Source organism: Trematomus bernacchii, unplaced genomic scaffold (genome assembly GCF_902827165.1).
Source record: "Trematomus bernacchii unplaced genomic scaffold, fTreBer1.1, whole genome shotgun sequence".
NCBI classification, from domain to species: Eukaryota; Metazoa; Chordata; class Actinopteri; order Perciformes; family Nototheniidae; genus Trematomus; species Trematomus bernacchii.
In genome coordinates, this window is record NW_022988043.1 from 25452775 (window position 1) to 25477449 (window position 24675).

The 24675-nt window shown below is 41.5% G+C and overlaps 2 protein-coding genes across 2 annotated transcripts in view; one reads left to right on the forward strand and one right to left on the reverse strand.

Annotated features, from left to right (window-relative positions):
• Positions 1–24675, reverse strand: part of npdc1b (neural proliferation, differentiation and control, 1b) — a 57257-nt gene that overhangs the window by 31516 nt on the left and 1066 nt on the right. The window contains 4 exon segments of the mRNA XM_034118452.1: positions 2265–2428; positions 2430–2478; positions 2583–2672; positions 10793–10951. Of these exon segments, the coding sequence (XP_033974343.1) occupies positions 2265–2428; positions 2430–2478; positions 2583–2672; positions 10793–10951 (462 nt within the window).
• On the forward strand, positions 20720–23126 carry LOC117472986. Its single transcript, XM_034118453.1, has 5 exons — positions 20720–20793; positions 20894–21084; positions 21218–21308; positions 22218–22390; positions 22777–23126. The coding sequence occupies exons 1-5, from the start codon at positions 20732–20734 to the stop codon at positions 22953–22955; spliced, it is 696 nt and encodes a 231-aa protein (XP_033974344.1). The 5' UTR covers positions 20720–20731; the 3' UTR covers positions 22956–23126.

A 24675-nucleotide genomic window follows, 5' to 3' on the forward strand; every position in this document is an offset into this window, starting at 1 on the left:
ACCTCACCAGCAGGTGCAGTATCTGGGGATGTTGCTCGATGCAGGCAGGCTACGCGCCACCCTGTCAGAGAGCAGACAGGCATCCTTGCTTTGGGCAGTTTGCAGACTGCGACGTTTGCACACGAGCCATGGCCAAGAAAGCTGCTCTACGCCTTTCCACCACTGCATCTCATTCTCCCTCTCCTGGGGAGAGTGAGGCGAGAACGTCTGTCAGTCATCCTAGTGGCTCCGGATCACGTCGGGGCTCCGTGGTACTCAGAGATGACACAGATGAAGGTGGGCCACGCTGGGCGATTCCCCAGTTCTGGGGGGCGATGTCTCAAGAGGCAGGTGCAATCGGGGCTCTGGGCCAACCTCTCCAGGCTTGGCTCCTGAGAGGGACAGGCTGAGACAGGGTGGATTGTGTGACAGAGTTATTCAGTCTATCCAGGCAGCGAGAGCGGGATCCACCACAGCCTGTTACAGGCCAAAGTGGTTGGGATTCCAGCGATGGTGTGAAGAGGGGAGTCTAGAGCCCCTATCTTGTATGATGGGCACTATTCTGTCCTACTTACAGTTACTGGTGGACAGGGGGCTGGCTCATTCCACAATTAAAGTGTATCCAGCAGCCATCTCGTCCTGCCATGAGGGATTTGGAGGCAGGTCAGCCTTCAGTCAGCCGCTAATGTCGCGGTTTTTACAGGGGGTCAGGAGGCAGCGCCCAGTAGTGCACGCCCCCGCCCCACAGTGGGACCTGCCGTTGGTGCTCGAGGCTCTGGTCACAGAACCATTTCAGCCTCTGGAGCTCTCCTCCCTGAAAGCACTGTCATGGAAGACAGCGTTGTTACTTGCCTTAACTTCAGCCAAGAGAGTGTCCGAGCTGACTGCTCTGTCGGTGCACCCAAGTTGCTTATTGATCCGAGGTGACCGGAGCGGGTCGACACTCAGACCGAACCCCTCCTTTGTTCCCAAGAGTCTAGGGAGCTCGTTCAGGTCAAGGGCTATTCAGTTAGGGGGCTTTAATCTTCCACCCCATAGTGGGGCCAGGGAGGCTAAATTGCACCTCCTCTGCCCGGTGCGTGCGCTAGCATGTTTTGTGGAGCGCACGGCTGCCTATAGACGCACTGAACAGCTGTTTGTGTGCTTTGGGGGCGGCGTAGCCGGTAAAGCTCTGTCCAAGAAAAGCCTGGCAGGATGGCTCTGCGAGTGCATCTCACATGCCTATGGACAGGCGGGGAGAGCCTTCCCCACGGGGGTCTGTGCACACTCTACACGAGCCATGGCTGTGTCAACAGCCTTATTCAACGGAGTGAGTGTGGAGGACATATGTACGGCGGCATCTTGGTCCACGCCAGGCCCCTTCATAAGGTTTTATCTCTTGGACATGTCTGGCTCCTTCTCATCATCTGTGCTTGCTGAGGCAGCACAGGACTGGTGAGGGGCGGGGCTGTGGGTCAGCAGGTATCTGACCCCCCCCCTGGACATAATGCACTTATGTTTTCCCATGCTCCTTGGGGACCCGGGAGACATGGTGCGCGGTAAGCCCCATACAGGGCTGGGGGGCAATGGGCAGGCAGGGAGAGCCCTCCTCACTGTTTTCCAGGCACACTATTCACGAGGTAAGCGTGTCTGAGTGTGCCCTACCAGCCAGGTAAACTGCAGCCCCCACTTCTCCCCGGTCACAAACGGAGGAGAGGAGGTTGCGGTGCAGTGGCTGTTAACCAAAAGCCGGTCAGGGGCAGTGTGGTGACTCGATGTTGTTGGACGACAGGGCGTTTAGGCATCAGGGCTCCACCCACTGTACCCATAGAGTCCAGTAGAGGGCGGAGCCTGTGTGAGATATAACGGTGGGTTACGTATTGTAACCCTTGTTATATAAGCACAGGCGGAGCCCTCTACTCGGGGCCCTGTCTGTCCTATGCCGCTCGCTGAAGAGAAGTGTAGGATGACGTAAACGGGAGGCGTGGCCGCCTTACATACGGTGGGCTTGTGCACGCATTCAGGTAGGCCCGCCCCGGGGGCCGGCTACGGTTATAGATATCTCAGTTGATGAATGCTCGAATAGTATGGTGGAGAGGTAGTACCCATAGAGTCCAGTAGAGGGCTCCGCCTGTGCTTATATAACAAGGGTTACAATACGTAACCCCCCGTTTTAACCTGAGAATATATAGTCATTAAACCAAATCTCACAGCACTCAGGTCACAATTACAGTTTCTACCTCAAGCTCAAGAGGTAGAACTCCAAAATAAAACGTTGTCATGGCTAAAGTACAGAAAATACTTACTGATGAAGACCTGGTCATGGGGGGGGTACGGGAGGATGATGGGATCGCTGAGCAGAGCAGTGGTGTGGTTTGTGCTGGAGGTGGTTTTGGAGGTAGAGGAGGTTGGAGCCTCACTGGTGGGCAGGACACTCTGGCTCCTGGGCTGCTCTGTGGTGGATGCTGTGAGGGGGGGGGGCGCCGGGTGACGGTTCAGAGGCAATTTGGGAGGTTGGAGCTGAGATAAGGAATGAAGGGTTTAGATAAGGAATGAAGGGTTTGGAGTCATTATGTCAGCATGGATGTACTGTAGAGCTGAATATGAACAGGGGGCTTCAGTACCTGGCAGCCTGGACAGAGTTCTCTGTTCACTGATGATCGCAGACAGGAAGTTGATCTCCTCATCCAGCTCAGGATAGGTGCTCACTTTACCTGGAGGAACAGAAAACTACAATTAGACGCCATGAACAATTATATATTTGGATTTTCAATACAACAATACAAAAATAAGAGAAATAACAAACATGCTTCATCTGTATAATACAAGGTAATCATTTGCAAACATTATGCAGAAAAGAGAAGACACAATGAAACCGGCACTGCATCTACTCATTCTCTTGACCATTAGATACATTCAGATCCTTGACATAATCAATGAACGGCCTCCATACGTTCTCGAACGCTGTCTTTATGGCTCTTAATATATACAGTAGGATATCTCCTCCAATGGGAGGCCTAACAGCATCGGTCGCAACCAATGAGTGATGCTTGAGCTGTGAGCCTTGTTCCAAAACAATGCTATTCAGGTTTTGGCTTAGAGCAGGCTGAGGTCTACAAATGTTAGCTCATGTTCATTACTGGACCAATCAGAAAATACTGGGTCCAGTCAAATCTCTCGTACCTCTTCCCAGAACACTTCTGCACTGCAAAATACAGTGAAACCATGTTCCCCGTGATTATGTGCATTTTGTGCATACATCTGGTATATTTTTGTTGAATCGGTTTAAATCAACCAGGGTCACATATGTTCGCATCAACCATTTATACTGTATTGGTTTCAGTCGTGTATTAATATTAGTATGAGCAGCAATGCAAGCATTTTTCCAATCTTCATCTGAGACTTCAGTCTGCAGGCTGTCCTTCCATGCATTTAACCTACAATGTGAATCTCAAATGAGAAGGATGAGAGCATATTGTAGACATAGACAACACACTTTAGGTTTTCTACTGCAGATAGAACCCCCTTTAAACCTAGACCAGGCTGGGTCCAAGTGAAGTACCAGGCAGGGTTGGGAGGGATTCTTCGAAAAGGTAACCAAATCTGAGTATCACAATATTAAAGCAATGTAACCTGATTACTTTACGTTACTTTTGAATAACCTTGATATCAAATGCAATGAAAATAAATACAATCTTTCATCTCTAAATATGTTTTGATTAGAGGACAGTAGAAAACTGGTTTACACAGGCTGTCTTCTCCTACCTCTCTTTTTTTGTTTTGATAAAAATATACAGACTAATATTTAGTATGTAGGTTGTTTGTGAACCCAGTGACGATTAAACTGAACATCACATGTCAAATGATTTAACCTCAGAGCAACAGCTTCTTCTTTCTGAAAACATCATGAGCTCATCAAGAAGCACAGCTGATCGAACAGATTCCCATGCATGTGAATAGCTTTTTAACCACCTTGACCAGCCGGACTGAGACTGTATAACATCATCGAGGACCAGTGGTAACTATTGTTTTTGCTCTCTTCATAAGCATCCTGCAAGTCAAGACACAGGTTTACATGTCTGTGAACGCAGACAATTAATATAGCACATCAATTCAACACTTTACTGTCAAAACTGTCAAAGAGTATCTCAAAATAAATGGTGTGCGGCTATGCAAGGCCTGCCTGAATCTGTCTACTTTTATTGGTCTATTAAATCAGAGCACACCTTGGCACCAGTCACTTTTAGGGGCATGCACGTGGCCTATGTGCCGGATTGGAAAGATAATAATAATAATAATAATAAAGTTATAACATTATAAGATAAAAGGAATATGTCCTAAATAAAGCCATCATTCTAAAGTCAAGTCGTAGTTCAGTTTGTTGCTATCTGCATCCTTACTGCTAGAGGCCTCTCAATCCAACACACTGGACCTGGAGTACACACTCTGATCACTGGAGTTTTATATGGTTAAAATGTCAAATTGGCAATACACATGCTGTTTGTTGCTAATGAACATCCTCTGAGTCACACAGATAAACTGAAGCCCTTACATTCACCTGTCCTAATCCTTCAGAACACTGCTGAAGGTCAAGTCATGGCTTAAAAAGGAAAGATGACATCGCCCTTGTGTGGCATTAGAAGCAACTGCTAACGTGACGTGACTGTTTTTGAATGAGTGGATCAGTGTTTATGTCCCCTCTATTTCCTGTTTCAGATTATCATCTGTATCATAACACTTATGTTTGGGAAGAAGACCCATAGGCACAAAGGCTTAGTTTGCCATATGTGTGTCCTGGAAGAATAGAGCAAGGATATAGTACAGCATGGTCTGCAGGTGAAGCTGGGGGAAGTGTGTGAGGGGCTGGAGGCTGAAGGGTTTGTTGTGAGTAGAGGGCTGGATGATGGGCAAAATGTGTCAAATCCTTTCCATCAATGCATTTTTTTATTATAGTTCCATTTGGTGTGAGTGGGTAAATAGATGTGTTGTGTTCTGTGTTTGTATGTTATGTGTGCACGTGGAGGGCTCTGTGTTCTACTGTGTGGGTGGAAGCAGCTCAGAATCATGAAGGAAAAGCATGGGCCCAGCTACAGGGGGGAGAGGGAGAGGAGGAACCAGATTGTCTCTTAGATTTCTGCCTCCACCTTCAAACAACAGATTGAAGAGCAACATCTCTTTCCAGAAACAGCTTCCTTGTTACCCATGGTTACCCAGGGAACACTTGGTCTATGTGCTTCATCTTTCAGCTCTGCAGGCAGCCAGGCACTTCCTTTGACATCCTGCCTTGAGTTTTGCTTTAATATGTATGGGTAGCTGGGAGACCTACAGGTGTGTGTCTTCCCAAATGATGTCAAATCAATCAAATCAAGGTGTAAAGCATCTTTTTGAGGATCAATAAATAAATAAAATGATAGAAGTTATTCTGTCATAATGGTTTGGATTTGAGCATATGGCTGCAACATATAACACATGACACAAAGTGAAGGGGTATGAACACTTTGTGAATATCCTAGTTCCTTATCTGTGATTTAGAAAACATTTCAAACCTGACCCTTCGAGAGGAGTGAAAAGAATACAATGAAGGACGAACAGCTAGAGAGGGGTGGCAGAGTAGGAACAAAGAGCATGGCTGTGCACGTTTACTGTGCACGTTTACAGTCCCCTGTACAGTGTGGTCAGGGGTCTGGCAGCCTTTCTGTTCTAGTGCTAGTGAATGAAGCTGTCCCTAGCGGTGTTCCAAAATAAAATACTGCCTTTTAACATTTGTATTACCAACAATGGATCATAGTCATGTGTCTGATGTCTGTTGCCCTGATGAACCACAGTTGCCCTGATGAACCACAGTTGCCCTGATGAACCACAGTTGCCCTGATGAACCACAGTTGCCCTGATGAACCACAGCGCCTCTCAGCTCTCTTATTCTCTTTTAGCTCATCCTTTGGATTTTACTTTCATCGGCGTCGAAAATGCTGTCCCACAATGCCTTGCTGCAACATTTACGATGACACAACATTCAGTCATTCACGGAAACAACTGATCGTGACCGAGAAATGCGTATCATGAAAGTTAAGGTGCTTATTCAGCATTTTACAACTTATGTGGACACTTGCTAAAGTGCTTTGTTTTGAACATTGATCACTATAATAATCAAAAGGAGAAATATGAACGTTACCTTTTTACTGAAATGATCAAATAAAGTCTCACAGTGTGATGCATCCTCACTGTCACCATCATCATCACTGTTCCCATCAACATCCTTTAAAACCTGCCTTGAGGAGATAAAGGCTTGGATGCAACAAAACTTCTTGCAGCTTAATAGCTCCAAAACAGAAGCTATTTTAGTTGGCACACCAAACCAGGTCTAGTCATCCCCCATAACCCACATTACCTTTTCTGGCCAAAACATACCCCTCTCCACAGCAGTTACCAACCTGGGTGTAAGATTTGACAGACATCTGACCTTTGACACCCACATCAAACACCTGTGCAGAACCTCCTTCTACCACCTCAGGAACATTGCAAAACTCCGTCCTACACTCTCCCTTTTAGATGCAGAACAACTGGTCCATGCCTTCGTCTCCTCAAGGCTCAACTACTGCAACGCTCTCCTCATCGGGACTCCTAGCGGGAGCCTTCAGAAGCTCCAATACATACAGAACAGTGGGGTGATACTATCCTATTAAACATTTCTGTGAAATTGAAGATGAACATATTGCATATGTATATGAGTTGTGTAAGGTCACAGTGAACTTGATCTTTGACCTCATCTATTGAGTTCATCCTTGCGTCAAAGTGAACCCTTATGCTACATTTAAAGAAATTCCATCAAGGCGTTATGGAGATATCACATGAATGGGCAGACATTAGCTCACCGTGATATTTCATCCTCAAAATCCAATCACTTCATGCTAAAGTATAAGTGGACCACCCCCTTAAGGTGTTGCTAAGATATCCTGTTCATGAGAATGGGACGATTTGCTCTTAGCTCAACGAGGTGAGACAGAGCCTTGTTGTGTTTTGTTTCTATGGTTACCTTCTTTGCTAGCTTGCACTGCTTCATATAAGTGTTATCTTATAGCTTTGTGAAGCACCTTGAGATGACGTTGTCTTTAAAGTGTGCTATATAAATCAAATGTATTATTATTATTATTATGATCTGACTGGTTATCTGACTGGTTGCGCATCATAATCTCTCTCCATAGAAACACACTGGCATACCGCTCATGGCAAGGCGGCTCCAAGCAGCAAAAGTTCTGAAATGTCTAATGTTGTCTAAACACAAACAGCCATACAAAAACAACAGTCACCGAAAAAAGGCAAAATGATGATTTAAATTGGGAACTATTGGATGATTCCCACCAGGCAATTACCCATCAGCACCCTCTCCAGCTTCACACCAGCAACTGTCTCTACCATCTCTGATCTCATCATCAAAGCCAAACCCACTACCTGTCAGTTGGATCCCCTCCCCACTGTCTTGGTCAAAGCCTGTCTTCCCTCCGTCACCCCCATGATCGCAAGAATCATTCATTCCTCCCTCACCACCGGAACTGTACCATCCTACTTCAAAATGGCTGCAATCACACCCACTCTAAAAAAAAAAACGGTGCTGATGGAGCTGATCTGAACAATTACAGGCCCATCTCCAACCTATCCTTCATCTCCAAAACTCTTGAAAGAGTGGTCTCCAGTCAACTTCAGTCCCACCGCGACACAAACAACCTCCATGAACCATTCCAATCCAGTTTCCGCCCAAAACACAGTACTGAAACAGCCCTCGTCAAAATCACAAACGATCTCCTCCGTGCGGCTGACTCTGGACTGCTCACCATCCTCATCCTCCTCGACCTCACATCTGCCTTTGACACCATCTCCCACCCACTGCTCATCAAACGTCTGGCAGACATTGGGATCACTGGTACTGCACTCTCCTGGTTTACATCCTACCTTACAGACAGAAAACAGTATACAACTCAATAACCACAAGTCCTGCTGCTCCACTGTTTCACATGGTGTCCCCCAGGGGTCAGTTTTGGGTCCACTCCTCTTCATCATTTACCTCCTCCCCCTTGGCACCATCCTCCGTCACCATGATGTCCAATTTAACTGTTATGCTGATGACACACAGGTCTACATATCCACCAAACCCAACACTGCCCTCCCCCCACCTCTCTCAGCACCTGCCTCCAGGACATCAGGAGCTGGATGAGCCATAACTTCCTCAAGCTCAACGGGAGCAAAACGGAGGCCCTGCTCGTTGGCTCCAAATCCACCCTCTCCAAAGCTCCACCCCCCTCTGCCCCAGACCTAATCATAGATGGTTTCCCTGTTCAATATTCTACACAGGTCAAGAGCCTTGGTGTCATTCTGGACAGCTCCCTCTCATTTGCACCCCACATAAAAAACATCACCCGGACTGCATTCTTTCATATCCGAAACATCTCCAGACTCCGCCCATCCCTGTCTCAACCCAGCACTGAAGTCCTGGTTCACGCATTCGTCACATCCCGTATTGACTATTGTAATACCATGCTCTCAGGTCTTCCCATCAAACTCCTCAATAAACTTAAAATCATTCAGAACTCTGCTGCCCGGATCATCACCCGCACCAAATCCTCTGACCACATCACCCCCATCCTCTGACCACATCACCCCCACCCTCTGACCACATCACCCCCACCCTCTGACCACATCACCCCCATCCTCTGACCACATCACCCCCATCCTCTGACCACATCACCCCGACCCTCTGACCACATCACCCCCATCCTCATCCATCTGCATTGGCTACCTGTAAAATACCGGATAGACTTCAAAACCCTCCTGCTCACATTCAAAGCCCTCCACAACCTGGCCCCCACCTATCTGGCTGACCTCCTACACCCCCTCTCGCTCCCTCCGCTCCTCCTCTGCTGGCCTGCTAACCGTCCCCACCCCACGCCTAGTCACGATGGGGGCTCAGGCTTTTAGCTGCACTGCTCCCAAACTATGGAATTCTCTCCCCCCACTCATCAGACAGTCTGACACAATCGCCACATTCAAGTCCCTCCTCAAAAGCATGCTAAAAACCCACCTGTTCAGATCAGCCTACTCACTGTAGTGCTCCCTGTCATCGTTTCCCCTGAATACCTTTTCCCAATCATGTGTGTCCACTTTCATTGTCTTCTCCATGATGGTTTGTTTGTGTTTTTATCATGTTCTGTTGCTTGTACCTCTTAGAATATTTAACAAATTGTATGGTGTCCTTGGGTGTCATGAAAGGCGCCTTAAATAAAATGTATTATTATTATTATTATTTTACTATGTGATCAAATAATAAAAAAAGATTATGAATCTGACAATATATCTGATTCATCTGAGTTTCTATGCTCTTTGTTAAGTACAAATACATAAGATACAACAACACGTTTTGAGGTTTGACATCAAGCCATAGCTATTGAATTATGTTTGGATTATTTTTCATGTTGTCTTATTTGAATCAGTTCAGGTCATAGACAAAGGGTGTATTATTACATGTATCATCTACCAAATAGGGATATGCCGACGGGTTGTACTGTTTCCAGCTTCATCTCATCACTCATTTTGTCTCCAAAGACTCACTCTTGTGCTCTGGAGAAAGCAGCTATATATATATGATTGATCCCATTAATGTTTTCTACTCACATACATACTTGTTCTCTTTATCTCCATGGTGCTGTTGCTTAATATGATACACTTGTACTAATATAACGGGATCTCCACTGATCTTACACATTGACAGCCAAAAGATCCAATCCAATTCAACTTCCTGTACTGTTCATGTTCACAGTGGCTGTGGCTCAGTGGTTTAGTGCGCTTGTTTTAAAATGCAATGATGTAAACCAGGCAGGAGGCTCTAATCTTCTAAGTAAGAGATAGAGACAGGGTACATTGACTTTTTCCTGATGCAGTGCTTACATTTGATGTTAAATATGTTTGCACTTTGTTGTTCTGGAATTGAAACTATGCTGAGTAAGTAAGGGTTTTTGTTAGGGATGTCCCGATCACCTTTTTTTGCTCCCGATCCGATTCCGATCATTTGATTTTGACAATCTGCCGATACCGATTTTTCCCGATCCGATCTTTATGCAATGCATTAAGAGAAAAAAAAGGTAACATAACGGCTGGTCATCCAACGCGATGAATTCAGCTATCTTGGCTGTTATTTTGTTGGCCTTTTCACTGTTCTGGGACAGTTTCTCTTTCCTTTTAAAAGTCTCTGAAAGTGTCGGTTGTTTCAGTGCCGTTACCTGAGTGGCCCGCTGTGTACTCGTCGTGTTGTTGTTGGTGTTTGTATTAGATTGGTCGTGTTGAACGTAGCTCTGTTCTTTCCACCACGCAGAACCTCCGCCTTGCAAACATTGAATCTGGCTGTTACACTGCCTTCGCTTTCAATTTTATAATACTTCCAAACTCCTGACATTTTCTCTGTCCCGACTCCTGAGTCACCAGCTGAACGTAGCCTCTTGTTAGCTTACTGCTACTATTAGACACTGCGCCCTGCCCACTCTGTTGCCAGATTTGAGAGAAATAAGCAACCAGGTCTATGAAAACAAGCCCAAAAGAAGCAACACATATATGATGTTGTGTAATTTTAAACCAAAACTAAGGCCTCAGGATGACTTTAAGACGTGAACATGGTCATTTTTGTTTTGTAACATTCAATTAAAAAAAAAAATTATAAAAAAAAAAAAAAAAAATCCCGATCCCCGATTTTTTTCTCCCGATTCCGATCTTTTGAAAATCACGTGATCGGCTCCGATCCCCGATCACGTGATCGGATCGGGACATCTCTAGTTTTTGTGCTACCACATACCTTTAGTGGTGTGAGCAGCGTGCCTCCTCTGGACCACACAGCGGCCGTGGGCATTCTCCAGTAGGGGGCGCAGGCAGGGCCCGCAGTGGGAGCCGCCCGGGGGGCAGAAGCCCCGTCCTGCCCGGGCACAGTCTAAACTCCGAGGGCACAGGTGAGATCCTGTGGAGAAATCCACAATGACTTTTCAAGAAACTGAACCTTAGCACTGGGAGAATGACATCACAGAAACAGCACAAGGCAAGGCAGGTGTATTTATATAGCACCTTTCAACACAAGGCAATTCAAAGTGCTTTACAAAAATGAAAGACATTAAGAGCATTAAGAAACATATTATAAAATGATATCTAGAAACACTCATTTAAAAGCAATGATATAAAATGACATTTAAAAATACTCATTTAAAGGCAAAGATAAAAAGCAAAGATAATAAAATGTAAGTGCAGTTTAAGATATGAATATATCAATTAAAAGCAGCGGCAAAAAGTAAAGTCTTTAGCCTGGATTTAAAAGTAGTCAGAGTTGCAGCGGACCTGCAGGTTTCTGGGAGTTTGTTCCAGATATTTGGAGCATAACAACAGAATGCTGCTTTACCATGCACAGCAAGAAGCAACACCTGAGCCTCCTGACACCCCCCTTCAGAGCCGGCCCGACCCATTAAGCGACATAAGCGGCCGCTTAGGGCCCCGCAGCCACTAAGGGGCCCCCTAGCAAAAAAAAAAAAAACTCAGTACACCGTCGCCGTGATAAGTATGATTAATTAATTTTGTTAATATGCCTAGATTGCCTACTCTCAAAGTCATGTATTATATTATTGAGTCAATAATATAATACATTAACTGTGCTTTACCTGAACCTCATCATGACACTAGAGAGGACGGCAGGATTGTAATTTCCCGTGTTCAGTGAATGCAACAGAGGCAAGACACCAGACCAACCAGAGAGTTGAATGGAAATAAACATCTGTCTTATTGGATGACAGGTACCTATCCTGTGAGCTGTGACAATGTTTAAAATAAACTGTCAGTCGGACTCAGAGTTTTTGAAGATGGACATAAGTAAACATTTTCTTAAAAAAGACGAGAATTCTCAAGTGGTGGCTCACACAACAACCCCAGAGCCACAGGTAAACAAGGTATGTAAATGTCAGTAAACTTCCAAGTTATGGGAACATGTAAGCAAAGCATAAATTACAGCTACGTTGACGTTACTTTGAATCGCGGGGGTAAGCTAAACTGTTAGCAAGTAGCTATAGCTAGCCAGATATATTAAAGGGGACCTATCCTGCAAAATGCACTTTTGTACGTCTTTTATACATGAATATGTGTCCCCGGTGTTCCAGGGAACTCACCAAGTGTCAGAAAACACAACCCTCTCTATTTTCCTCCATACCCAAATCTCTAAAAAAGGGGCTGCAACGGATCTGATAAAAACTGATCCAGATTTGAACACTGTCCTGACGTCAGGACAGTGGCGCTACGGCTATTGGGCCAACTCCACCAATCAGGAGGAGACAGCCACGGCCATTGCCGTTCGAAAGCGCTGGAGACGCTGTAGTACATATGCCAGGCCTGTAGGTGGTGCTGTTCTCACAGAATCAGCCCTTGCAAAAACAGAGCTCAAAAATGTCAAATTGAGCAAAATGAGGCATGGCTAAAATGCATGATCTGTTTGGTATTTTGAAAAAAACAAAGTATAAATATGCCTTATATAGGTATGGTCCTACACTATATTATTCAAATATAGCATGATAGGTCCACTTTAATGTAAGTATTCCACTGTGAAAATTCCATGTAGATATTCATCAGATATTTGTTACCCTATTGTCCTGTGGCCCTGAGCAGAAAAACAACAAACAGACGGAGAAATGTGTGTAACCCTCATTTACATTTATCAGTAGCTTGAGCTTCTGTGGTTTTAACAAAATAACTAAAGTATTTATGGTTCCCCACAAGTTCCCACTTCCGCTTTTTCGTATAGCTTGTGTTCTGTTCTCTGTTAACCGTAACTGCATGGCTGACACATTTCATCGCACACCACAACTGTATGGTATTACCCAATTGCATGAGATAAACAAATATCATAAGCAGTCCCAATAAAAAAGCGACCTGAAGGCATGAAGAGGTGCAATGAGGTGAACCCAGCTCTCCAGGTCCTGATACACTCTGCTGGTAAGTATAAATATGCCTTATATAGGTATGGTCCTACACTATATTATTCAAATATAGCATGATAGGTCCACTTTAAATAAACACTTTGTCATACAATCTAAATGTAATGTTTTTTAGCGTTACCTGGTGATTTCAGAGAAAGCTCTCTGGGAAATGTTGACTTACTGTTCGACATGAAGCTAGAAGCTACCTTACAGTACACAGTTGATCCTGAGTCCTGTCAGTTAAAGTGTTTCATAGTTAGCTTAGCTAAGCATCAACCTCGCACTGAAATATATGGATGTTATGTGACAGTATTTCTGAGAAAAAGTCAGCTGAAATGGTGGCATAGTTGCCACTGCTTGACAGCATGTTTGAAAGTATTTGCAGCAGTAAATGTCAACCTGGTCTCACCAGAATGCGTGACTCCACCACGACTCCTTAACACCGCAGTGCGTGGTGGAGTCACGAACTTTGCTACATTTACGTGTCTGCACCACGCAAACAACCCCAATGTAAAGTGAATGAGGCTCCTTTGTCGTGGTGAACACACGCATTTCTACAACGTCCAGCAGTGAGCTTTTATTCTATAAAACGTTTTTAAAATCTACTTTATAGCTTGTAGTAACTCACAGGAGGCTTCTTTTATTTTATTTGTATTCATAATAATTTTAATTTTTCGTCAGAATGTATTATGGTGCATTAGTTACGAATTTTTGTTCTCAAAAAACAGTGCGTTGTGTGTAATACAACTGTGATTTTTATTAAATGAGTTAGTTTTTAAGGAAGGCCAGAGCTTCAGCTGTGTCAAATAGATTGTTCCCTTTAGTTAACGTTATTTAAAAGATAATTATATTCCTATTTGATCATGTCCCCTTTATTGTATTACGGACGCAGAGAGCAATGTGAGCGTCCATTCCCATTGGATAACGGAGGATTTTACACCCGGAAGTAAGTATTCTCCTTACTGTCGATTGATTTGACAGTGATATCTGCACTACTCATCAACTCAAAAACACCAGATTATCCTTGTTAATTACACAACATTGATTGGTTTAAATTGTGTACAATGCTTTTGTAATTTTCCCCTTCGATTCGGAGAAACAAATATTTGTTCAGAGTTTAGGATGGCCGAAGACACTACACTACCCAGAATCCTCAGCTATTGTTCCGCTTTGCCTCAAGCTCTGTGATTGGTTGACCTCCAACTGCATTCCATATGAAAAAAAACGTTTCGTAAAAGATAAAATCATACTTTATTCAGCAGTGCTTGCTTTACTCTTTGAAAGTCATCACATGAATGCATTGTAATGAATGGTTTGGCTGCATTAAACATTACACATCTGTCGTAGTTCTTTATTTATCTACAGAGATCGGGCCTCAGAATAGACCGGAAACTATTCTTTTACCGTTCTGTTTTAATTTCACAATAAAGTTAGTAGTAATAATTTGTTTTGATATTATTGTTTTTTATTAACTACTAGACCGCTGGGTCATGTTAAGACCATGTTTTCTGTGTTGCTGTGGGTTTTTTACATCGCTTTTGTGTTACAAATATCAAAACAATAACAGAATATATCCGTCGTAAACCAAACCAGAAACAGCAGTATATTTTATTTTGTTAACACTGTAAACTTGACAGCTTTTTAACCCGCACCTCCTACTGGTTAAAGCACGTTATTACACGTTTAGAGTAATTGCAATGCAGGTAGATTGTGTTGCTTTTTAATGACTGTTTTAAAATGCCTTTTTCTTAATGTCTTTCATTTTTGTAAAGCACTTTTGAATGTGTTATATTTGATGAAAACATTTAAATATTAAGAGTACATACTCTTAATATAGTGGGAAAGTGGAAGGTCAATGATATATATAATATAGAATAGAAAATATCAAGAAGATACTGTAAGTGATCTCTACAATAAAACAGTTTAGTGCCTGATAGGAGGATGTGCAAAACAGACAAACTAATAAGGCTTTATTTAAACATTAAAGAATACTTTAGGTTAAGGTCTTCTTTTAAATAAGAAAAAAGCTTTGGGGGTATCTACAGATATTAAGCCTGACAAAGTACTTAACGTCTAATATATTGCATGGTTTGTTTTGGAAATTGACAATCAACTTTCCTGCAATGTTAACTATGTTGAAGCACTTATTTTAACTGATATTATACATATTAATTATACTCTTATAAGATGTATGTAGATAGTATAAGAAAGGTGCAGAATATGTTTAATGGTGGAGGTACACAGATATCGATAGATGTCTTGTAATGCACTGTTAAGGAACCTGTGACTTGCATAACTACACCGTAGTTGTGTATATGATATGTCAATAAACCTTAGAAAATCTTGAAATCTTGAAAGGGATATGCAAAATAGCTATTATATACAGTTTTTAATTAACTATTAGTAGAGAATAACGAGTAATGAATATGCTTTATAGGGATCTGCAGATAAATATTTAGTCTTCTCAAGCACCCACTACCAAATATCTCGCCTGATTGTTGGCTGAATTCACTGAATTTTACTCAGGTGTAACTAAAGTCTGATTTAAGGGTTGTTTATATTTCACATCATTAATCCAAATCTGTAAAGTAACTAAAATAAATGTAGTGGAGTAAAAATACCAGGTTAACCTTAAAGAAAGCCCTCAGGATTATAAAAGACCCCCATCACCCCAGCCACAAACTGTTCTGTCTGCTGCCGTCTGGCAGGCGGTACCGCAGCATCCGGACTAAAACCACCAGACTCAGGGACAGCTTCATCCCACAGGCCATAAGACTATTAAACACCTGAACTTTCAAACAACATCCATAACATTCATCTGGCTGCTACTTAGAAGTTATTTATCTAATATATCATATTCCAATCACATGTATATAGACTCTTATTGCACTATTTCACTTTTTACTATTTTACTATTTTTCTTTTTGTATTTACTTGCACTATTTTGTCTGTGTATCTGTTTTATTGTGTTGCACTGTTGGAGGAGCCTGTGACCTAAGGGGGGGGGGGGGTAGGACAGTTCTAAGCACATGGTGTAGTCCCATAGCTGAGGATTCTGGGTAGTGTAGTGTCTTCTGCCATCCACACACTACGAAAAAATATTTGTTTCTCCGAATCGAAAGGGGAAAATACAAAAGCATTGTACACAATTTACACCAATCAATGTTGTGTAATTAACAAGGATAATCTGGTGTTTTTGAGTTGATGAGTAGTGCAGATATCACTGTAAATAAAATCAATCGACAGTAAGGAGAATACTTACTTCCGGGTGTAAAATCCTCCGTTATCCAATGGGAATGGACGCTCACATTGCTCTCTGCGTCCGTAATACAATAAAGGGGACATGATCAAATAGGAATATAATTATCTTTTAAATAACGTTAACTAAAGGGAACAATGTATTTGACACAGCTGAACTCTGGCCTTCCTTAAAAACTAACTAATTTAATAAAAATCACAGTTGTATTACACACAACGCACTGTTTTTTGAGAACAAAAATTGGTGAATAATGCATACATTCTGACGAAAAATAAAAATTATTATGAATACAAATAAAATAAAAGAAGCCTCCCGTGAGTTACTACAAGCTATAAAGTAGATTTTAAAAACGTTTTATAGAATAAAAGCTCAATGTTGGACGTTGTAGAACTGCGTGTGTGCACCACGACAAAGGAGCCTCATTCACTTTACATTGGGGTTGTTTGCGTGGTGCAGACACGTAAATGTAGCAAAGTTCATGACTCCACCACGCACTGCGGTGTTAAGGAGTCGTGGTGGAGTCACGCATTCTGGTGAGACCAGGTTGACATTTACTGCTGCAAATACTTTCAAACATGCTGTCAAGCAGTGGCAACTATGCCACCATTTCAGCTGACTTTTTCTCAGAAATACTGTCACATAACATCCATATATTTCAGTGCTAGGTTGATGCTTAGCTAAGCTAACTATGAAACACTTTAACTGACAGGACTCAGGATCAACTGTGTACTGTAAGGTAGCTTCTAGCTTCATGTCGAACAGTAAGTCAACATTTCCCAGAGAGCTTTCTTTGAAATCACCAGGTAACGTAGCAAATGTAGCAAAGTTCGTGACTCCACCACGCACTACGGTGTTAAGGAGTCGTGGTGGAGTCACGCATTCTGGTGAGACCAGGTTGGTAAATGTGGCTGTTGGGCCACTGACGTTGCCATAACAACACCTGAATTTAAATGTGCAACCTCTTTTTGTGACAGAAATGATAATTCTTCTGAATGATATTCCTATTGACAGCTAGTTTCTATGTGAACATTATGAGATGGACAGCCAGAGAGAATAAATGAAAAACAGTTATGAAATACTATAATGTGTGCTAGGACTGTTTTAGTGCTAGGACTGTTTTAGGTACTAAAGCTTTTATGTGCGCTGCTCCTCTAGCTTGGAACACTATGCAAAAAACATTGAAACTGAGCATTTTGATTCCCTTGCATAATTTTAAAGCACGGCTGGATGAAATGTTATTAGATACCTGTCACTGTGAATAGGTTGCTAATTTATACCCCTGTAATTATGTTGTGATATCCTTTTTGTTTTCTGTTGTTTTTATGTGTAACCAATGTACCGCAGGTCTCCCTTGAAAAAGAGATCGTTGATCTCAATGGGATTTTTTAACCTGGTTAAATAAAGGCTACAAACAAACAAACAAACATATGACAAAACAAGAATACAGTTTAAGTGATTTGTAAAATATCCATAAAGACAAATATGCTTACAGTTCTGTTTCATATGGGTGTTGAGAGATGTATCCATAGATCTCTTAATGTTGCTCTCAAAGTGCACCAGATTGATGCTTTTAACTTCAATATTTAAAAAGAAAATCTTCCCGGGGGAGCATGCCCCCGGACCCCCCTAGAGGAGGTGAGGACCCCCTTAGAGGAGGTGAGGACCCCCCTAGAGGAGGTTAGGTCCACGGTGTTTACATGATTATTATACAACATGTGTGCTTATGCTAACATCATAAGACAAAAGTTGGTTCCGTGTTGTGTGAAGTGAGAACGCGCTAGAGTGAGGGGGGCCTCCAAGCCAAAGCTCGCTTAGGGCCCCCAAAAGTCTAGGGCCGGCCCTGCCCCCCTTCACACTGTACTTCAGACAGCAGTGAGCTACACATGGCTTAGCAGCTGGGCTGCAGCCAACATGTCAAATTGTCCTTGGCTAAGATACTTAGCACCAAATGACTACTGATGTATTGAGAGAACTCTTACCTGCTGCCTGTCTCTGCTTAAACACATGAACTTCCCGACAGGAAGGTTTCTCTTATCTTATGTATTTGTTTTAGTGTTCAAGTTTTTAAATGATCACTATAGTATGAACTTGCATTATATACAAATATTACTAAATATATATATTTCTACACAAACTTGATGAAGGTACGTTTTAACCGTTTGTTTTTTAGTTCAAATTGAAACTAAAAAAAGAGCAGAAACGGGTCTTTTTTTTTGTTTTTCAATTTTGCCCCAAAACGAAAAAACGGAAATTCAGCTCGTTTTTTCGTTTTTCTGTTCTTACTGTTAAAACAAGTATACCACTCAATGTTTCGTTTCCATAAGTGGGTGCGTCTCCAGCGCCTCCTTGCTTCTGATTGGCTAGTGTGCCCTATGCTTGCGCTGTACTCTTCAAAATAAAGGTTCTACGTCTTTGCCTTTAGACTGCGTTACAAATATACGTATGTATATACATGTTCATACATGCAGAAAGTACAGAAGACAGTCTGTCCGTATGTCTGTCTTTCTATGTATATGTCTGTCTGTCTGTCTCGATGTCTTTCTATCTCTCTGTCTGTCTGTCTGTCTGTCTGTCTGTCTTTCTGTAACTATATTTTAGAGTTTAAAGCGTAGCCACTTTTACTCCACTACATGTATTTAAAACCTTTAGTTACTTTACAGATTTGGATTAATTATGTGAAATATAATCAAGTGTTAAATCAGACTTTAGTTCCACCTGGAGTAAATTCACAAGCTACCCTGCAGTATACAAAGTCATTCAAACTAGCTGCACCTTTACCAGCTTTGAGAACACTTTCATGATCAATCATTATAAAACATATCACATATATTATTCTGAAATGGACCAATCTGCACAATGACTACTTTTACTGTCGCTACTTTCACTAGATTTTGATGATAATACTTTTCTACTTTTACTTGAGTAACATTTTTAATGCAGGACTTTTACTGAAACAGAGTATTCCTACACTCTGGTACTTCTACTTTTACTCAAGTACAAGACCTGAGTACTTCTACTTTTACTCAAGTACAAGATCTGAGTACTTCGACAATGGTTGATTTCCAAATGTTCTGTTGGTGCGTGGATGATAAAATAATAGCGTTTGATTGTATTGCCTTACGTATGCAGCTATTTGCCTGTGTTTAGAAACATAATTAAACATACCATGGACACACATTCAAACAATTCTCCATTTATTAAACATTGCAGATGAACAATTAACAAGTCATACAGCTAAAGAAAACTACAACAATTATTTTCTGTATGATGATATCATGGAACCTGGAATTTGAACACACACCACTTAACAATAAACAATAAACTTAACAATAAACTTAACAATAAACTTAACAATAAACTTAACAATAAACGACTGAACTGCTGTCCACTTTAGGGTAGGGCCCTTAAAGCATCCAGTGCTGCAGACAGTCCAGCAACCTGGGTATACACTGGCTCCTGATCCCTGCACTTGCCTTTCCACATATCTTCTTACAATGTCTATGAGATCCTTTATCCCGTTTTGGAATGGTGCTGGCTCGTTATGAATGGCACGCTCAAAGAGTTCAGCAATGTCCGCATAGTTCGTTGCAAATTCTTGTTCAGCTGCTGTCTGGTGCTCCACAGTGGCAAATGGGTTTCTCCCAAACAGCGACACTCGTGTCAGAGAGGACCCCACTTCCTGATGATAGCAGTCTGCAGCATCTGTAGCTTCAGGCAAAAAATCTGCAGGCAGTCTCTTTGGGCATCCACCATGAGCAAGTTGATCTGGGATACCCTTACCTTAAAAAAAAAGCACAAATAAGTGGCCATTGTTAGTGTAATGTTACATATCATGCATATCAATGAACCTCACACAGCGTGTAATCATGGCCTGCCCTTTCAAGGTTCAAGGTTCAAGGTTCTTTATTGTCAATCTGACATAGCTACAGAGTAATTATGCAGTTGAAAATCTTATGTCACAGGCTTCTCCAACAATGCAACATAATAACATAACATAATAACAATAAGAGCATGAGCAATACAAAAATAATAATAGTTATAAAAATGAAATAAAGTTATGATGTGGAATAGTGCAGTACAACAAATGTTACTTGTGCTATTAGTACACTTCTTACAAACTTTAAAAAGTATGTTTTTAATTGTACTGTTTACTTACCAGATATATATGTTTCATGCAATAAGAGCAATCTATAAACTAGATTAGATATGTCTTTACTCAGACAATTATTGAAATATTGGAATATATATATGCCACATTTAAACATTTCCATCAACCTAGTGTAAAAAAGGGGATACAGAGAGAAACAAATGTAGGATATAAGTACAACTTATAAAAATGCATAAAGAAGGTCATTTGTTATGGGGCTTAAGTAACATTCTGAAAACTGCTATACAAACCTTGGATTCTGTGTGCATTCCAGGACTGCACCATCCGGTCAAGTCCAATTTTGGCTACCCGACAGGTAAGAGTGGACACACAATATCGTGTGATGTTGTCTTCAAGGTTTAGTTCCGTCATAGTCAGCCAATGTCTACTGCAAACATGAGTCAGTTGACTAGATCAAGTAGCACCCCTCGGTCATTTCAAAGGTAATGAGATGCCCATTTCATACGTTGGCATGCTTTAGAATGTTACGTTTTAGTCCATGTTGCTAACTAAATGCGTGTCACTGTTCTTTTTGCATTACAGGTCAATACATGTGTCAGACATAATGGATGGAAAGATTGTTTCCACAAGGGTGGTCATGATCAGATTTGTTGAATCAGAGGCAAGCGTTCCACTGATCACAGGAAAAGTGAATGTGGCCATGGGAGACAGTGAGGAGTACATCCTTACAGACACCGTTGGGAATGAAATCGTTGAGTCTGAAGGGACAACTGGTAAATATAATTATTCTATATTTCATTTTGATTTGTGCAAAAGATAAGGGTCTGAAAGTGCTATCAGTACAACAATGTGCCCCTTTTAACATTTTATTTTCACGTGTCTTTACTCTTTATTTCTCTCATAAAGGGTCTTTGTACTGGAAGCCGAATGCAAGAAAGATCCATGCTGTTGAGAGTTCTGCTTTCAGGCAATGGCGTCGAAGAAGCTCAAGAAGCAGGTGTGGTTGGATAACAAAACTGATTTTGTCTGGAGAAGGTTTGAACTGGTCTATCAATAGGGGAAATAATGTAATGTGTAAAGAAGGGCTAGCACTCAAACTGAAGGGTCACGATGTGCAGCATTTCACTTTATTTTACTCGCTAACAACAGACTGGCAAAACCCTCTCATTATTTGAAAAAGGCTGCTTTCTGGCCATTTAGCATTTTTGCAGCTCAAGGGCTATATAAGATTGCCATCTGGGGCAGGCATGCATAAGCATGGGCTTCACTGTAGCACACCTCAGTACTCTGTGGGTCAGCACATGGTATGAAGAGTCACAGTCAACATCAGTTCTACAATCAGCATTTATAAACAATATCCTTTAAAGGTGGGGTAGGTAAGTTTGAGAAACCGGCTCGAGATCGCTAGAATTTGAAAATACACAACCGGAGAAAATCTGCCACTTCCTTATAGAGCCCCTCCTCCAACACACACGAACGCGCACATGACCAATGAGGGCACGAGATAAGTTTGTGCACAGATGGAAGGCTGACAGGCAGGTAGGCCATCCAGTTATTTTAGCCGGGCCGGCTAAAATAATTGGTCGTACTTTTTACAGTATTACGGCTTCCACAGATGATATTTTTTTATGGATTTTTTGTCAAAGCACTTAAGATATTCATTGCTATCAGGATGTTAAGAGCATTCCATGGAATATAACAAAAAGTGTATCTCGAGCCGGTTTCTCAAACTTACCTACCCCACCTTTAAATGTAATTTCAAGAAATGAAATGTTTCCACATGCTCTTGTTTATTTAGCATCATCTAATTTGCCACGGAATACTTTCTTTTATCTCTAATAAAATGAAGAAAAAATCTTAAATGACTGCTAATACTTAAACTATTTTCAAACTGTGACAAAAACAGAAATGAGGTATCTGAAGTCCACACACTGAGCAACAAGGTGGGGGAACTGCTGGATGCATCCCAAGGCCTGGAAGAAGTCACCAGGAAGATTTCTGACATAGTGGCAGCCAGCCATGACTTGGTAGTACCAAGGCCAGAAGTCAAACAGGCATTTAGCTGTTTGATCTGCAGAGGTATCGTTTTCATCCTCTCTTTGAATAATGCTCAGTGTAACGGAACGTCTACACAGCAGCGTTAAAAAAACTTCTGGCTTTTTTGCTTCGTATGTCGCGGGCGGGAGATTCATGTGATTGGTTGCTCGCAAAAAATCCTCAAGCTTCAGATACGCCCACCTCCAAGATTTTTTTAACGCTGCTGTGTAGACGTACCGTAACAAACAGTATTTAAAAAATAAAACGTATAGGTGCCGGATTTTCATATTATTCTAAGTTCATCTTTTCAAATCTATTTCTGAACAGTATCTTTCTCAGTTTGAGTGCATGCTTCAGAAATACAGTCCATGACATCAATCAGTAACTAACAGCATATCTTTAAAAACCTGTCTTTTTTCTTTTTAAAGAAACAATGACTGGACCCATGTTTTCCTCCTGCTGCCGAAGCATCGTGGGATGCAGGCTCTGTGTGGAGGAGTGGAGGATAACATCTCCCCAATGCCTTAAGTGCAGGGATCAGGAGCCAGTGTATACCCAGGTTGCTGGACTGTCTGCAGCACTGGATGCTTTAAGGGCCCTACCCTAAAGTGGACAGCAGTTCAGTCGTTTATTGTTAAGTTTATTGTTTATTGTTAAGTGGTGTGTGTTCAAATTCCAGGTTCCATGATATCATCATACAGAAAATAATTGTTGTAGTTTTCTTTAGCTGTATGACTTGTTAATTGTTCATCTGCAATGTTTAATAAATGGATAATTGTTTGAATGTGTGTCCATGGTATGTTTAATTATGTTTCTAAACACAGGCAAATAGCTGCATACGTAAGGCAATACAATCAAACGCTATTATTTTATCATCCACGCACCAACAGAACATTTGGAAATCAACCATTGTCGAAGTACTCAGATCTTGTACTTGAGTAAAAGTAGAAGTACTCAGGTCTTGTACTTGAGTAAAAGTAGAAGTACCAGAGTGTAGGAATACTCTGTTACAGTGAAAGTCCTGCAATCAAAATGTTACTCAAGTGAAAGTAGAAAAGTATTATCATCAAAATCTAGTGAAAGTAGCGACAGTAAAAGTAGTCATTGTGCAGATTGTTCCATTTCAGAATAATATATATGATATGTTTTATAATGATTGATCATGAAAGTGTTCTCAAAGCTGGTAAAGGTGCAGCTAGTTTGAATGACTTTGTATACTGCAGGGTAGCTTGTGAATTTACTCCAGGTGGAACTAAAGTCTGATTTAACACTTGATTATATTTCACATCATTCATCCAGATCTGTAAAGTAACTAAAGGTTTTAAATACATGTAGTGGAGTAAAAGTGGCTACGCTTTAAACTCTAAAATATAGTTACAGAAAGACAGACAGACAGACAGACAGACAGACAGAGAGATAGAAAGCCATAGAGACAGACAGACAGACATAAGACAGACATACGGACAGACTGTCTTCTGTACTTTCTGCATGTATGAACATACATACGTATATTTGTAACGCAGTCTAAAGGCAAAGACGTAGAACCTTTATTTTGAAGGGTACAGCGCAAGCATAGGGCACACTAGCCAATCAGAAGCAAGGAGGCGCTGGACACGCACCAACTTATGGAAACGAAACATTGAGTGGTATACTTGTTTTAACAGTAAGAACAGAAAAACGAAAAAACGAGCTGAATTTCCGTTTTTTCGTTTTGGGGCAAAATTGAAAAACAAAAAAACGACCCGTTTCTGCTCTTTTTTTAGTTTCAATTTGAACTAAAAAACAAACGGTTAAAACGTACCTTCGTCCAAACTTGATACTTTTTTTAATGATGAAAATCTTTTTTAATTTTAACATTACCTTCAATCAGCAATCTTCAGAGTGAGAATAACCCGAAATATAATAATTATTTCACCTCTTTAACGCATATCACTACAATATTTGGATGTATACAATTATTTAATACTATAGTGTTCATCTCAGTTTCAAAAGGTGAGTGAAATTAGATCAGTTGGGTTTATCCTCTATTACACACCTTCAATATTTCACTGAGAATAATTGTATGATTATCTATTGCACTTATTGTTTTGGAATGACATCCAGTCATGGTTGTTAATTTAATGGACTTTTCATCCATTGATTTGAAGTGGAACGGGACATTACATTTCAGGAACTGGCCTTAATGATGAGGATCTGCATTAAATAATGTCATCCCTGTTTCAGTGAGAAAAGTACAGAAGTGTGACATGATGGTCTGGATTCTGTTCTGATCACTGTCATGTGTTGTAAAACAGTTTGCATCACAGTGTCCTGATGTCAAGCACTAT

Bases quoted from the DNA above. Each gene is read 5' to 3' on its own strand.
- LOC117472986 (XM_034118453.1), top strand. From the start codon at position 20,732: ATGTCTACTGCAAACATGAGTCAGTTGACTAGATCAAGTAGCACCCCT. The intron at 21,085-21,217 runs GTAAATATAATT...TCTCTCATAAAG, and splicing joins TGAGTCTGAAGGGACAACTG to GGTCTTTGTACTGGAAGCCG. The intron at 21,309-22,217 runs GTGTGGTTGGAT...TGACAAAAACAG, and splicing joins CGAAGAAGCTCAAGAAGCAG to AAATGAGGTATCTGAAGTCC.